General features: G+C 29.6%; 1 protein-coding gene across 1 annotated transcript; it reads right to left on the bottom strand. All coding sequences in view use genetic code 6, as the record gives it.

The window, feature by feature from the left end:
• Positions 1–292: 292 nt before the first annotated feature.
• On the bottom strand, positions 293–15349 carry TTHERM_00046310 (dynein heavy chain, cytoplasmic protein; the record flags this gene model as incomplete). Its single annotated transcript, XM_001014626.3, has 21 exons — positions 293–367; positions 428–802; positions 863–1808; positions 1869–2393; positions 2455–4778; positions 4840–5391; positions 5446–5905; positions 5966–6127; positions 6185–6948; positions 7003–7086; positions 7142–7219; positions 7282–7934; positions 7995–8505; positions 8564–9052; positions 9108–9671; positions 9722–10726; positions 10780–11425; positions 11485–12090; positions 12147–13165; positions 13227–14258; positions 14573–15349. 21 exons carry the CDS (start codon positions 15347–15349, stop codon positions 293–295), a joined length of 13647 nt encoding a protein of 4548 aa, XP_001014626.2.
• Between the last annotated feature and the right edge of the window lie 1042 nt (positions 15350–16391).

The following is a 16391-nucleotide window of genomic DNA, read 5'->3' as shown; positions in this document are numbered from 1 at the left end:
AAATAAGGTTAAATCTATTAGTAAATAAACAAATATATTGAATGTAGAATTAACAAATTAAGATTATGAAAAGTTGTTAGTAGAACTTAAACACTATTTAATTAAAAATAAAAGATGACAAATATAAATTTTTATTTGAAAAGCATTTTTGTAATTATAAATTTAATTATTTTATATAATTAATTTTTTTGAAATTTTATTGATACATTTTTATTTATTTATTTTTGTTAATATTTTGTATTTGAAACTTATCTTCTACCTGTCAAAGTTTCACTAAATTAAAAATTGTTCTTCAAGAATTATTCCAAGCAATCAATGTAATTGCTTTCTAGTAGAGTTGAGCACGAGGAATGTGACCACAATTCATCTTTTATTGGGTAAAAAAAATTATTTTATTTTGATTAGTTTTTACTAAATTTAATATTACCTTTAAACTGAAAATTAGATTTTTTCTTGCTTTATTGAGATAGACAGGAACCATAATTTGTCCATCTTGAACTCCCTTTGTTGATGATCTTGCCCACTTGAAGATAATAGGAGGTAACATAATTCTTATTTCGTTACTAAGTAAAAGTTGAGTTCCTTTCCAGTCAGCTCCTTCAATAGACATACCTTTAACTAAGAAGCAATCATCTCCTAGTTAGTCACCTTCACTATAAACTGAAGCTTAGAGTTCCAGTTCTTCTAATGACCAAGCATTATTTTAAGCTACAAACTATCTAGTGGCAGTCATATAAGCTTCAGGATATAATAATTGTCCAATCCAAACACCTGATTTTTGGTAATTTGGTATGATTGCAAGCTTTTTTTGTTAATTAAAATAATAATTTTAAATTTTATTAAATATTTTCAATTTATTTACCTTATTGAATTAATCAATACGTTGCTTGAAATCAAAAATCCATTCATTGAGACTTGTGCAATAACTATTAAATTTAACCCATGCCTTAGGAACTACGTCAGAATAGACATCCTTAGCAAGTTATTTTGTTACATTAGTACCAGCAATATTACCAGCAGCCATTTAAATAACATCCTTTAGGTTAGACTTAATTTCATTGAGTAGCTTAGTACCTACAGTAATTTCTCTTTCCAAGAAACGGAAGAGAGGATCATTCATTGAAGTAGCAGTACGATTTAACTTTTCAATTTGTTGAGGAAGAACCTTGAGGAATGATTCAGATCTCTCTTAAACAGTACGCAACCATTATACTTGTTGGGATTACTAACCTTAGCCTCCAGTCTTTGGCTTAACTCCCATATCTATTTCTTCGATTTCTTCATCATTTACATCCTACAAAGTCCATAATAAATTTAATGCACGTTCTGTATTTTATTCTTTAAGGATTTTTTCTGCATTTACAGGTAAACCACTCCAAGCAGGAGATTCTACATTTGGCAATTTTTCTATCCACTCAACATATTAAGATTGACGAATTGCTTCTGGCATCTTGATGAGTTAAATATTTTTTTCTGATGTAGAGAACATGTCATAATTTGCGTTAAAAGCGTTAGGATTGAATAAGTGCTCAACTAATGATTCAAGGATCTTACCATCATATTCATTGTCAATTTTACCACCATATAAATTCTAGCATAAAATAGTTCTGATAGCTTCCCAAGGAAGTTTATCAGGATCTATATTTGAGCGGTCACCTAGAGAATCTACGAATTCATCAATTAAGTCAAGTGAGCATCTTTGATCTGCTTCATTAAATTCATAAACCTTAGTATAACCAATAGGTGTGTATCTAAGTCTCTCTAATAAAATAGCATGCAACCAGGCAAGAAGGAAATGTAATCTTGATCTAATTGATAAATAAATATTAATTAGTTAAAATTATATCAAATTTGAAAATTTATTTTACCTTTCTCTTGGTAGACGATCAGTACGAGCAGGAGTGAGAAGAGAAGCAAATGAACGTTGTAAAGAAGCTTTAATACCGCTAGGAGGTTCAAATACAAGTTTGTAAGATTAACGAATAAGAGTTGAAGGTACCTTAGGATTGAATTCCATGGTTAAGAATAATCTAAAGTTATTGTGAGGAGTTAATCTATGAATACTCTTCTCTACTTCAGAAAGCCAAGAAGGTGCCAAGTGAACGTTCTTAAGTAAAACCCAAATACCAGATTTAGCAGCTTATTGAATTGCTTTATCAGCTAGATCAAATCCTTCTTAGGAACCTATAGCTACTGATATATGTCTAACACCCATTTCTTTAGCAAGGGCATCAACCTTGTAAGATGGATCAAAACCTGGAGCACTGCACATGAGAATAGGAGATTTGCAATTTGAATCTTTTTCTACTACCTATTTCATATCAATTTAAATATCTTCAAGGAATTTGCTTCCCATAACCTTTGACACAAGTCTCTTAGCAACAACAAGGAATCTTGATTAATTATAATAAAAAATTAAATAATGTTATTCTGAACTAAAAAAAAGTATCTTACCTATCTGGACGGAAAATTTTAATAACTGTTAAATCACGAAGAAGATTATTTACTGTTAAATCAAATTCAGACATACTTGGATTTTGTTGAGGAGCCCAATCAGAAGGAACTTAATCCTCTGGAGTTTCAGAAAGGATGAAATCAACCCAAGAGCTTTCGTTGCGATTTACATCAGGTAAAAGAGCTGAAAATTCAGTAGTATTAGTAGAAATATCTTCAAGTAGCTTGAGCTATTATTTTGTAAGCTTTGATTCAAGAAGTTATTCAGATAAGGTTGTTTCAATTAATTTAGGAGCTTTAGCAAGATTCATAAAAGCATTTTCGTATGTCTTACCAAGCTTTATTTATGTAAGACGTAAAGCAAAAATAATACGATCCTAGTCAAGAAGTGAGTTTGTTACTTTTTAGAATACTCTGATAAAGAGCTCATCATAAATGACTCTACGACGAGCAGGTAAATCAGTCTTAGCAGTTGCAGCAAGTATTTCATTTTTATGAAGTAACTCATTGAAAATTTCCATAAAGAAGTTTAATGAGAAATCATAAAGATAATGTAATTATTTCATTGAAACAAGAGCAAAGAATACTTTTGAGCAGGCTTCTGCTAATGGAATATAGTCAGAAGTTACTTTTTAAACTTCTTACATAACCTTATCACTTTGTTCCATTTCACGTTATACGTTAGTAGCTTCACTCTTAAGTTTTTCCAAAGTACCTATAACTGATTCATTATCTAAAATAGAACCAGTTACATTAGAAAGAGAATCAAGCAAAGAATCTTCAAGCTCACGAAGACGGACAATATATTCACCCTATAATTTCATAAGTTTAATACGCTTTTCTTCTGTTTCAGGAGTTTCACTCTTAAGATAAATGTTTAAACATTGATTTTGCAAAGAACTTGGTGTGACAGTAAAGTTTACAAAAGTAACACGAGAGCAAAGATCAGGAGTGAAACGAGCATTAGAATCACGTGTAATCATAAACATTTAGAATGAAGATGAGAAATCAATTTCTTAATCACCAACACGAATTAAAACACGACCACCAGCCTTGTAAACTTCTTTATTCAGAACTGAATTGAGGATGGGATCAATACGTTCTACATCTTGAACTAATAGAGGGCAACCAAAACAAAGAGAGGTTTCTAGGGTCTTCATAAATGCATCATCAGCAAATGAAGTTCTAGCTATTTTTTTATCTTTATAGAAAGAGAGTACAAATTCTTATGCCTATCCAGCAGGATCAATGATGAGAGGATATCTATGGAAACGAGAGAGGATAATGGCATTTTCAGTACACAAATCATCATTAGGAAGACGATGAGATTACCAATTGAGACGATCTGAAGGTTTTGACAAGAATTCAATTAAGCTAAGGTCCTTGCGGAAACGGATGTAAGCAGAATTTTCAAGATAATCGCGGAATGATTTCATTAAAACACGACGGTAGAAATGATCGAAGAAACCAATATAACTACAGAATGCACCAGATAAAAGGACATCACCAATGATTGTGGCCATTTATTGCTTGAAGTTTTGAGATGAGGCATCCCAACGGAATCTTTCTGATGATAAATTTTATAAAAGTTATTGAGAACGTTCGACCTTTTCTTTTACCTTAATCATTTCATTCTTTATATTTTCTTTATCAGCAATCAAAATAGCATAATCACTCTTAAGTTGAGAAATCTTTTCTTGTAATAGTTCGACTTATTAATCAAGTTGTTTCTTTTTATCTTCTAAAATGCTACCTTGTTTCTTAAGATCATCTACTTCTTTCTTAAGAGGATCTACCTTTAATAGAATATCAGCATATCTGATTTATGATTCTACCCAAAGAGCAAGAGGACCAGCTGCTTAAGAAGAGTTGTAAATTCTTTCAACATTCCATTCTTCTTTCTTTAAATAATTCTAAATTAATTTATTCTTAATTGCAGGTTGGAGGTTATCAGTTGAGAAATCAAGAACATTTTTGATAAAATCTTTATTTGCAATCTACTTTTTGATATCAGCCCAAGCAGGATTAGCTGTATAAGTGTTTGTAATAACAAAGATGACTGCTTCCATTGTAATTTATACCAATTTAGGAGGAGCAGCATAAGATCTGATTTAATCAAGCTGAGCTCTATTTATAGAATTAACACTTTCTTTAGCTTTGATAAGAGCAGGTTCAGCTTCAGCTAATTCTTGGCGAGCAATTTATTCTCTTTCATTAATAATTGCCTTTTATTTATCTACTTATTCAGTGAGCTTTATTGATTCATCTTTACTTTATTCAGCTTTATTTTATTCTGAAACCATCAATTTTAATTTCTCATTAGCCTTTTAAATTAATAAATCATTTTTTAAATAAATATTTGAAAATAAGAAAAAAACAAATTACTTCTTTTTCCTTTTATTCTAATTCAGTTTTCTTTTTCTTAAGTGTGGATTCCATGGTTGCTACTTGTTCTTCTGTGTCTTTAAGCTTTTCAAGACCCTTATTTAAGTGCAATTGCTAGTCTTCAAGAGAAGATCTCTTAGAGTGGAGTAATTCCATAAAGTGTTTAATGAAATCTAAATAATCTCTTGGTGTTATATAATTATATTTCTTAGCACTCTTAGCGAGGTTTCTGTTAAGACTAACAACAGTATTATGGATGTGGACTATAGTGTTGACAAGCTATAATTATCTAGTTTCAACATTTTCAGCAACAGAGCTCTTAGTGAATGAAGCTTCATCTGAATTTACGTGTTAAGTGAATTCTTTACCAACTTACCACAATGCTTCTTAAGACCAGTCACCAAACCAATCAATAACACATCTATTGAAAAGAGCTGGAGAGCTTGCAGTTCTATTGGAGAAGTCAGGATTAGCAGGATTCATAGTAAAAACTACGTGCAAATTTCTTTGGACATTCTTTATGAAGTTTCTGTAAACTTAATCATCAGTATCCTAAAATTATAAAAAACTAAGTAAGCAATTTAAGAAAAATTTATAAAAAATTACCATCATTTTATTTTCTTTCATTTAAGCTTCTCTGCATTAACTCATAAGAGCCATATATTCTTCACCTTCAAAGAGACCTGGAATTTCACCAGAGGCGAGCAAGGCGTTCATTTTTTCTAAGAATGCAGGTCCTAAGACATTACTTTCATCAAAGATAAAGCAGATTTTTTCTTATTTAACACCAGCGCGTTTCATAACATCTCTAAGATCATTATCAAAATCGTGGACATTGTATTTTCTTCCTGCTTTGATTTGATAGACAACCAAATTATTCATCCAAGAAACAAATCTAGTGAGAGTAGTCTTACCGACACCAGAGGCACCTACAAGTAAAAGATGACCCAAAGGCTGTCTGAGTACTCTATCAATACGTAAAATATGATCAAGGACAGAATCAAATACAACAATTGGGACATCCAATTACTCTTCATTAAATATTTTCAAACGAGCAACAACGTATCTTTAATTAAATGTATAAATGTTAAGCTTATATACAAAATGTTAAAAATAATATCTTTACTTTCTTAATTCTTCTCTTTCAACTGAACGATAATCTTTATTTATGTAATTTGAGAATAGGATTGGTCTTTCTAATGCAGTTTGCTTGACAGAAGGGAAATTATTTTGAGCAACTTCGTCTACTAACTTTTCACACCACTCTTTTTCATCATCCTTAACAAGTCTTTTAATTAAAAATAATAATATTAATGTGTTTTAAAAATAAATTTAAACTCATTACCTGTCTTAGAACAGTCTCATAGCTTCATGAGTCCATAGTCTTACAAGATCTTCGGGACTTTCTAATGGTTCTAATGCTTCGTTGATTGCATATTTCCAACGAGTGAGTTCACGAGGAGAGTATATATAGTGAGGTTAAATATCAGCAGTAAAGTGAAGTTGAGAGCGAGTATAGAATTCAACCATAGCATTAGTTAATGGCTCAGCTAAATTACGAAGATGAGGAACCTTTTTGAGCATAGCACGATTAAAGGTACCATAAATTTATTTGAGAGATTCAGGACCAGGGAAATCAACTAAAATTAAAGGAGTATGACGAAGGAATCTAGCAGAAAGAGGTTTTCTTCCAGTATCTGTAGGAGGATTACATGCACCTACAAATTGAATACGCTCTAAGCTAATCCATTATTTATCAGTTGGTCTCCAGAAACCCTTTTGTTCAGTCAATTCTCTTAAGAAAGTAATAATAGTCATTGTACCATATTTATCCATATCTGGCAAATTGATTTCATCACAAAATACAACTAACCATTTATTTGGTTATTTAGGACGTAAAATCAAACCCTAAGTTGTTTTTACATATTCGCAATAGTGATCGAATTGCTTAAGAATGAGAGAAGGAGTTGTAGAGCTAGAGAAGTTAACGAAAATCATTTCAAAGTCTGTCAATGCTTTCAAAGTGCTCATTAAAGTCATAGTTTTACCAGAACCAGGAGGACCACAAAGCAAGAAAGGTCTATGTTCACTCAACCAGGAGCACAAAACCTAGAATCAAATCAAAAAATTAGAAAAATTTATTTATTTTAAATTATTTTTTACTTCCTAGTGTCTTAATGTATCAACAGTTGTAATAATTAAATCAGCATCAGTTACTTTCATAGGATCAACTTCTACTTGAGGAACCTATTAAATATTATTTATTTTTAATTATATATCAAATATCATTCAATTAATTTACTTTCTTCTTCCAAGCGTACCACTCACCATCTTCAATTCTTACTTCAAAGTCAATAATACTTTCTTATCCAGCTCCAACCTAATTAAATATTATTTTTATTCAATTTAAAAATTATTAATTTAAAAATAAAAAATTAATACAGGAGGTAGATCAACAGGACTGAATTTAGCTATATTTTCACCGAATTTTTGTCTTTAATAAAGAGTCATTGAACCTGCAATACCCCACATTAAAGAGAAAAGAGTCCACTTTTGCATATATTTCTTGAGTACTTCGGGGTCGAGATTATAATCAGGGTGAGATTCATTATATTCGAGAACATTTGAAATACCCTTTCTTATTAAGGCAAATGATGCTTCAAGCACACGAATACGAGTGAATTCCATAACATGAGGATAAGACAAAGCTATTTCTACAATTTATTCACCAAAGCTAGGTTCTCCTTCTAAGAAAAGATTTTGAATAGCTTCTACACACTATTTACGTGTAATGGCTTCAGGAGTTTCCTTCCTTTTTTCTTTTTCATCATCTTCTTCTTTAGGAATTTCATCATAGTTTTCTTACTTTAGTCTGTTTACATAGTTATAGAAAATCATATTGTATGATACGATTTCATCAGAGAACCAAACCATACCGCATCTAGAAACGGTAGCAAGTGTAGCGTATTTCAAAGTTTCGACTTCAAACATAATTCTTACATTAGGAGGAATGCTAATTCTTTCACCATTAGGTAAAGTGAGCAACTTATTATCATCTAAAACGGAATTTAAATTTTCAGCCCATTCTGGATCAACTATTTTATAATTTTTAGTTTTAATTTTTAAAAATATGAAAAATGAAAAATATTTTTTACCATCACCATCAAAAATAATCCAATGTCTCTTAGAGGATTCACCACGAACGTTTTCAGTAATCTTTCTTAGAATACCAGTGAAAACACCATCAGTCCATTCAAGAGTTGTATTATCAAGCTTGCCATATAATTCATCCTTATGAATGGCCTTAGGGTCTACAATATAAGATTCTCCTTTAATCTTTTCTACTCTGTACATAGCTTCAAGGAGGACTCTCCAAGCAACACTTTTACCACAACCAGAAGGTCCGACCATCATAACACCGTGATGTAATCTTTAAATTTGGTAAAGTTGTAATATTTTTTGCATAAACAAGTCTGTGGGAAGTAAATTTCTCTTAGCACAAACTTTTTCAATTTCTTTGCGCAACTCATCTTCCTTGATTTCGGGAATGGAGCTTCCTGGGAAGACACCAGATAATAAGTTAGAAAGAAGAGGGACATCATCAGACACTAGCTTAGGAACAATAGTTTCACATACACTTCTAAGCAAAATCTTTTGTTCAAATTCCTTATTTTTAAAAAAACCGCTTATTTAATAATTGCAATATCTTAAAATAAAAAGTTACTTGAATTTAAGCATCTGTGAAATTAGATAAGTTTTCTACTTTGCTTATTTCAACTCTCTTCATATTACCAGCGCTAACTAAGACAGATTTTAAGGCACGAAGACCAAAATCGTAGTGAGGTTGAGAGGACAATTAGTCATTACATAATTCGAAGAGTGAAACAATTTTACCAGAGAGCTTTTCAGCAGTTCTAAAACCTTAAGAATAAAGCATAACTTAAGCAATTAAATCTCTATCAGGTTTAACCATGGCCATTTGTCTGAAAAGTTATTTCAAGTTTTCAGGGAGATTTGAACGACCAGCATAGCCAGGATTCATAGTAACGAAAACACCCATCTTAGGATTAAGCTTAACGTCTCTATTCATCAATTCAATTTTAGTTGCTCTTTCTCTCAAACCACTCTGAATAATAAGAATTTGTTGTGAGCATGCAGAAAGCATTCTTTCTTCTAATCTATTGAATTCATCAAAGCAACCCCAAGCACCTACCTATAATATTTATTAACTTTTTGCTTAACTTATTCAATTTTTAAAAGAATATTACCTAACACAAACCAACAAAGATACGTCCCATAGCATGGAAATCGAATGTTTCATCACAGTTAAAAACGAGAACAAATCTACCTAATTAAGAACCAAGAGCTTTAACTGATTCAGTTTTACCTGTACCTGCAGGTCCAAAAGGTGAACCACCCATTCTTAAGTGTAAAGCTTAAGTTAATGTTAAATAACATTTATCAGTCAATGGAGTTTGAACAAGCTTTTCTCCTACACCAAGATATTCAAAACCATAATGGAATGAAGCGTTAGCCATATTTATCAAGAGTTTCTTCAATGGGTCTTGCTCTTTAGTGAACCAAGTGAAACGCATATGGTATTACCAAGCAAAGTCTTTGTGATTATCAACGTTCTTTATAATCAACTGTCTAGTTACATCTCTCTGATGAACAAAATCAGTGATAATTTGCTCATATTTTTGACGTAAATCTTTTTTCAAATCCTTAACTACATTAGTGGCTAATACTTCCAAAAAGCGGATAATATATTATACTACACTTTCTAATTCTTTTGTTTCGAAAGCTTTTTCTACTCTGCTGCACCAGAATACCTATGAAAATAATTTAGCAATTTGAAAAAAGTTATAAAAATAATTTTTACTTGTAATGAGAGTAATCCTGATTAAGCAGGTTATTATGCAATAATTTCTAATAAAGATTGGTCATCTCCTTGCTCGATAGCTGCTATTTTTTGCATTGATTTTTATAAATTAGAAGCAAGAGATAGTCTCATTTAGTCATCTACCTTTCCTAACCAGACATTAATCTTAGGATCTTCACCTACATTGATATCAGTGTCAAAAGCTACGGATTCACCTTCTTTAGAATTCATTCCCTTGACTATGTCATCATTCTTTTCATTCTTTTCACTAGTAAGAGTAGTTATACCAGCATACATTTTAGGGAAGTGACGTTGAACATTAGTAACATCTTTACTGTTACCGATAATTTCCAAAAGATCTTCGTCACCAATGAAATAGAAACGAGCAAATGCTGAACGTTATGTTTCAAGATACTCACCAAGAGCTTTTTAAATTTTAGCAAGCATATCAGCAAGTCTTTCCAATGTTTTTTGTAATCCAGGAATGGAAATGACATCTAAAAGAAGAGGCTTTTTGGCTACTTTCTTCATATGAGAAGTAAATTCACTGTCAATACCCTTAAAACGATTATATTCATTTTAAAGTTGAGTCTTTATGTCAGAAGCACCGAAAAAGATACCTTCTAAATAAACCCATTTTCTTTGCACGTCAATCCAGCTGTCTAACAAAATTCTTATTCTTTGAAGCTTTTCATCCCAAGGAGTAATTTCTTCTTCAAATTGCTTGTAATAAGGAGACATTTTAGTGGAGGCCAAAGTTCCCAAATCTTCGTCAAGTTTAGCGAAAAGATCATCCCAGCCTTTAATAAGTTTACATTTATTTTAATAATTAACCATATCTAATTCAAATTCATTCCAGTATTCCTTAACATTCTTCATCATGCACTCAAGTACAAATTCACCTTAAGCCACACTTAAAACATCTTCAATAGCTCTTTCATACTTCAAAACTAATTCATTAGACCACAAATGACCAAGAGTTAATTCATTTAATGAAGGTTTAAGCTGTATAATAAATGTGTTTTAAATTATATTAATGCATTTAATTATAAAATTACTTTCATTTTTTTGAGGATGTTTGACCAATGACGAGGCTTCATAGCTTCTGTTTTTAAATTATCAATAATACGGTTCATTTTTCCATAGTCTTTCAATCTTTGTCTCATTTTTTCATATGGTTCGTATGTACGAATTTTATTTGGAACTTCTGTCATAAGGCGATTAGCATTATCCATAGCTTCCTTAATTTTTTTAGGTTATATGGCATTGATAAGAGTGTCATTTAATGCTTCGATGTTCTACCAGACTTTGTTTAATTCTTACCAAACTTCCTTGAGAGAGTTAATATCTTCTTCAAGATCTTCTAATTTTTACATATTACCAGGTTCGAGATTGAGAAGAAGTTTTGCCTTGCAGCAGTTTGAATAATTGTCTTTTACTCTTCCTAATTGGCCAGAAATTATATTCAAAACATCTAAGGCCTCAATTGGAGATTACTCACCACTTGAAGGTTTCTTAGAGGACCAACTTTCTTCAACATCTCTAATTTTTTCATTTAAGATTTATTCATCTTAAAGGATTTTCTCTTGAAGTGTAGGAATTTCCTTTTCAAGTTATTAATTTTTTCTATTTACTAGTTGTCTAAAATTTGACCACTCACCTTCAACTTAATCTAACCAGAGCCAATCATTTGGATATTAATATCTAATATTTTAATAAAAAAATTATTTAATTTTAAAATTAATTTATTTGTTTATGATTACTTTTATCTTTCCAAGAGCTTTTAACCAGTTCTGAAAATTTCAATATCATTGTTCCATACAGAATATTTTTCCATCATTTCCTTTACTTCAGTAATAGCAATAGTTACATCAACAGAAGGATTGTTAAAGCTAATCTTTTCTAATTTTAAACGTGCATTATAAATCTTAGTGTTGAAATCTCTTAGCTTATCGCCAAATGTTAGACCAAAGTGATCTAAAATTTCTCTATGCCATTAATCATATTTATTGTTAATTTTAACTTGAACTAAACGATAGTCTATTTATACAGGACCGAAGAATATGTCTGTATCAGAATTATCGAATGTACTTCTTCCTTATTTTATTTCAGATAAAAGTTGTTACCACTTATTAATGTCATCTCCTAAGAGTTCATAAACTTTCTTCTAATCAATAGCCCAAAGAGACTGATAGCTCAACCATGTATTAACGTATCTTTCATTATCTCTAAGAATTTAATCTATTCTATTGTAAGATCCAATCAAAACGTCCTTAGGAATCTTAAGCAATATAGAGCTATAATCAGAGTTTTTAATATTTTCTGCTGTTTTACTTGAAATTGAAGTAGAATATCTAGTGGCTTCTAGTCTAATATTTAAGTAAATAAATTATTTTATATTTAAAAAAATATTTTGAAAAATTACCTTGGAAGAGAACATATGATACCAATAGCCTTGTGGAACTGTTAGAACCAATAGTAACGGGCAAATTCAGTAGAAGGTTCAATACTAATTACTTAATCCTTCATCTTGAGCTCATGTCTTGTGTGTTGCTCAATAAATTCTCTTTTTTCCATTAAACGATAAGTCTCGAATTCAACAACAAATTTCCTTATAATTTAGACCAAACGCTCAACAAGAATATCTTCTATCTTGGCATCGACCTCAGGTACCCAAATATGCAAGTTAGAATAATCTTTTTAAAAGTTAATATCATCAATCAACTTTTGGATTTCTTCTAATTTTTCTTTGAAAGTTTCATGGGAAGGATGGCAAGTCTTCAAAAATGCTAAAATAGATTCAATCTATTCACTATAATCTTTCAAAAGGTTAACAGCTTCTTCAAATTTTTAAACTTATTCTGCTAAATTTTTAGTAAATGTGCTCAAATAGATAACACCATTCCAGTTGATTTGCATACCGTTTCTAATTTATTTGTGAACACCTCTACGGAAAGAAGCAACAAGCTTTTTCATTTTATCATCAACGTGGTTTGAAATTTAGTTATATGAACGAATAGATTCTTAAATAGACATTGCAAAAGGATAAATATTCTTAGCTTATTAAGCTGTGTATGACAAGGAGGATAGGAAACGAACCTTTTAAGAACTCAAAATACGAGTTTCCTTAAAGAGATTAACTTAACGCTCATCATAATTTACATCTAATTCAAGTTTACGCTTCTAAACTATTTTAAATATTTTTTCACTTTCACTCTTTTTTTGATTAAGATCTAAAATTTCATTAGACCACATGTCTACAAATTGTTAAGGATTTAAGTGGTTCTTGAAGGCTTCGCAAGTTTCTTTACATTTTTATCCCAATGGATGCTCAACCCACTTTTCACCTAAGACATCAGCCATTTAATCCATATATTTATTTAATTTTTTAATCATTTAGTTTGTCCAAATGACACTACCAGCAATGTTGGGAATATCTCTGACCTTTATTATAATAATAATTTAATAAAGACATATAATTTATAATTAAAAAAATAATAATTACCTTGCAGAGAACTGAGGTTTCAGTATTTACATATTTCTTAACAAACTTCTCACGCAACTAACTAATTTTTTTTTATACTTTTTCAAGCAAGTCAGATTAATATTCAACAATAGCACCTCTAATATGAGGACGGACAAAAAGTTTGTTGAATTTACTGAAAATTCTAAACATTTCGTTGGGATTTTCCTTTGCTTATCCAAGTTTATCACGAAGTTTTAAAGTGATTTGGATTTCAATCTAATCAATTCTTTGCTCATATTTATTCTTAGCTAACTTTAAAGCTTATTCTCCTTCTTCAGAAGAATTAAGAACATCAATATCATCGAAAATGCTGAAAGCTTCATTAATTTCGGTAGTGGAAAGGAAATTAGTATCACCTAATTTATCTGAAGAGCGATCTTTACTAAGAATGTTCTAAATAACTTCATTCAAAGTTTAGTGCAATTTACGAATTTCCATAATAATTTCAAGACGGGTTTGAATGAAAGCAACGTGTAAGAAGAAGCAGTTTGAGGTGTGTCCCTTCAAAGATTACTTGAAAGCATTAAATTCTTTGTCCCACTTTTTAAATATCTCCTGACTATCAGCAATAAGTTAAGTGAAATGATCATAATTCATAGTCATTAACTTATATTAGCTTAAAATTTTAACTATTTAGGAGTTCAAGTCACGAGATAAGGCTTCAAGAAGCTAATAGGCTCTTTAAGGAGTATAGCTAAGACTCTTAATATTTTTCATATGATTAAAGATTCCAGATAGTGAAGTTCTGATTTCTTACAAGCTGCTTGCAGAGAGTAAGTCGTTAAGTGGGAATTCTTTCATAAACTAATTGCATTTTGTGCACTCTTAGAGTGTGTGTTTGAACTTTAAATCATATTCAAATGGTACTATGACATTATGCTTAAATTTCTTTTTCAATAACTCAATAGTAATAGTTGTTTCAATTTAACTTATTTGCTAGTCAATTAAATTTAAACTTCTTTCATAACTAAGCCAATAGTTGATTTCTTGAAGTGTAGATCCACTGCTAACCTAAATTTTAATTAAAAAAAATAAATTCCTTTTATTCTTTAATTGTTTGTAATATGAGATTTTAATAAAATAAAATTTTTATTTATTTAAAATAATTGAGTTATCGTATCTGTTTTTTAATTATGTAGGCACTTCTACTTAGTAAAAAAATCTATTAGGCAATAGCATAAATTTATTTATCATTTTCAAATTCAATAGAAAAAGCTATTTTTAATTACTGTTAACAACAGTAATAAAATTGAGCGAAAAATTATTATTAATAAAATTCACAGATCCTTTTAAACTTTTATGATTAAAAATTTAAATATTTTTACCTCGTAATCCATGTTAATAATAGCTCTTATATCTTTAGTCCATTTGGTTACACAGTTAGCTAAGCTATCTATAAATTCATTTTTATCAAGGAGGTCTTCAAAATCATCTACTGTAACATTTTTTCCTTCTGCCTTGAGCTTTTGTACTCTTTCCTTTAAGACAGGATCATAAAAAAGCTGAATTTCAGGTACTTCAACATTTTGCTAACATTAGATTAATGCTAAATTAAATTCACTAAGCTTTTTGAGTAGTGATTAATATGCTTGCTTATTATTTGGAGCTTTATTTTCGAATTATTAGCGATAAGCATTGAATATTGGCAAGAAGCAGTTTTAAACATAAAGATGATTGACAGAAATTGGGGAAGAGTCATGAGCGTAGTAACCTAAATTAATAACTTAAATTACTCCTGAGTAGGCACTAACTTATTCAAAGATGCTAAACTAGTGACGCTTGATAAAAGCTATAGAGTGGGCAGTCATTTTGGTGGATTCTATTTCATTTGAAAACTCTATTGCTACATTATCATCATTTCCATTACTTTTATTTTGATTAAGTTTTGACACTATTAAAATCTTTTACGAAGATGATGATGCGAATTTTGATATAACTTGTTAATTTTATTCTGAGTGAATAATCTAGTGGAAGCTGTCTTAGCTGACGCTGAGAAGTGTAATACATACTGATGATAAGTACATATTAAGAGGCTCTAGTTCATCAAGAGATATCTAGACAGAAGAAGAAACCTCTTTTGCTGAGGTTTTGTCCTAATCCATTTTTTTTGTGCTATCTAAAATAAATACCTAAGATAAAACTTGTTTGTTGTTTGGTTTCTTTTTTTATTTATTAGATGTCTGTCTGACTCTTTCTTTACTTCACTTCTTAAGAGATTCTTTTCCTTTTTATGATTCTCTAAGAATTCTTTTTGTTAATTATATTAATTATTTAGATTTTTAAATTTATTTATTTTATTGAAAATTTAATAAAGCTAAACTCACTGTCTTTTTTTATTTATTTATTTTTCAAATTAATATTTCCCTTCCTTTATTACTTCCTATTAAATTTCTTTTTTTTTAGTTGTATTCTATCTAATTCTGCCAAAATCTTTTTGAATCCCTTTCTAATTATTACATTCCCTTTTTTGATCAACTCTTAATTTTTTAGTTTATTTTCGTGTCAAGTTTCAGAGAGAGACTGCTAAAAACGAAATTTGATTCTCATAGTTATCTAAAAATAAAATTTTTATTCTGTTTATACTAAATAAATTTTTTTAAATACATTCTTTTAATTAAATAAATAAATTAATATTATATTTTATAATTATTGTCTTCTCTTAAATATAATAAACAATATAAAATTTTTTCATTGATTTTCTATAAAAAGACGACATCTAAATCTGCAATTAACTATTAATTTATTATATAAAAAGCAATGATATATATATATATATATCACAAGCTAATTATAAAATTAATCTTTGAAAATTTTTAAAGTATTTAAATTCCTTTCTTTTTTGGAATTACCTTAAATAAAGTAAAAAACGAGCTAGGTAGTCATAATTAATACTTGAAACTTTATAGTATTTAAAAATAATAAATATAAACAATTTCTTTTTTTATCAATCTTTTAAAATTAAAATAACCTTTTTAGAAAATTTCTTAAAATTATGACTTTAAATAGGAATATGTATTGTTCAAATAGTATATAATCATGAATAAATTTGCTTTTATTAAAATTAATTTAAAACAATTTCTTTTGTTTAGTGATATAATTCCTAAATTAATATAAAAATGAATTAGAACACTATAATTATTTTTA

Source organism: Tetrahymena thermophila (assembly GCF_000189635.1).
Source record: "Tetrahymena thermophila SB210 genomic scaffold scf_8254659, whole genome shotgun sequence".
Taxonomy (NCBI): Eukaryota; Ciliophora; class Oligohymenophorea; order Hymenostomatida; family Tetrahymenidae; genus Tetrahymena; species Tetrahymena thermophila.
This window is presented reverse-complemented; position numbering and strand designations above follow the sequence as displayed.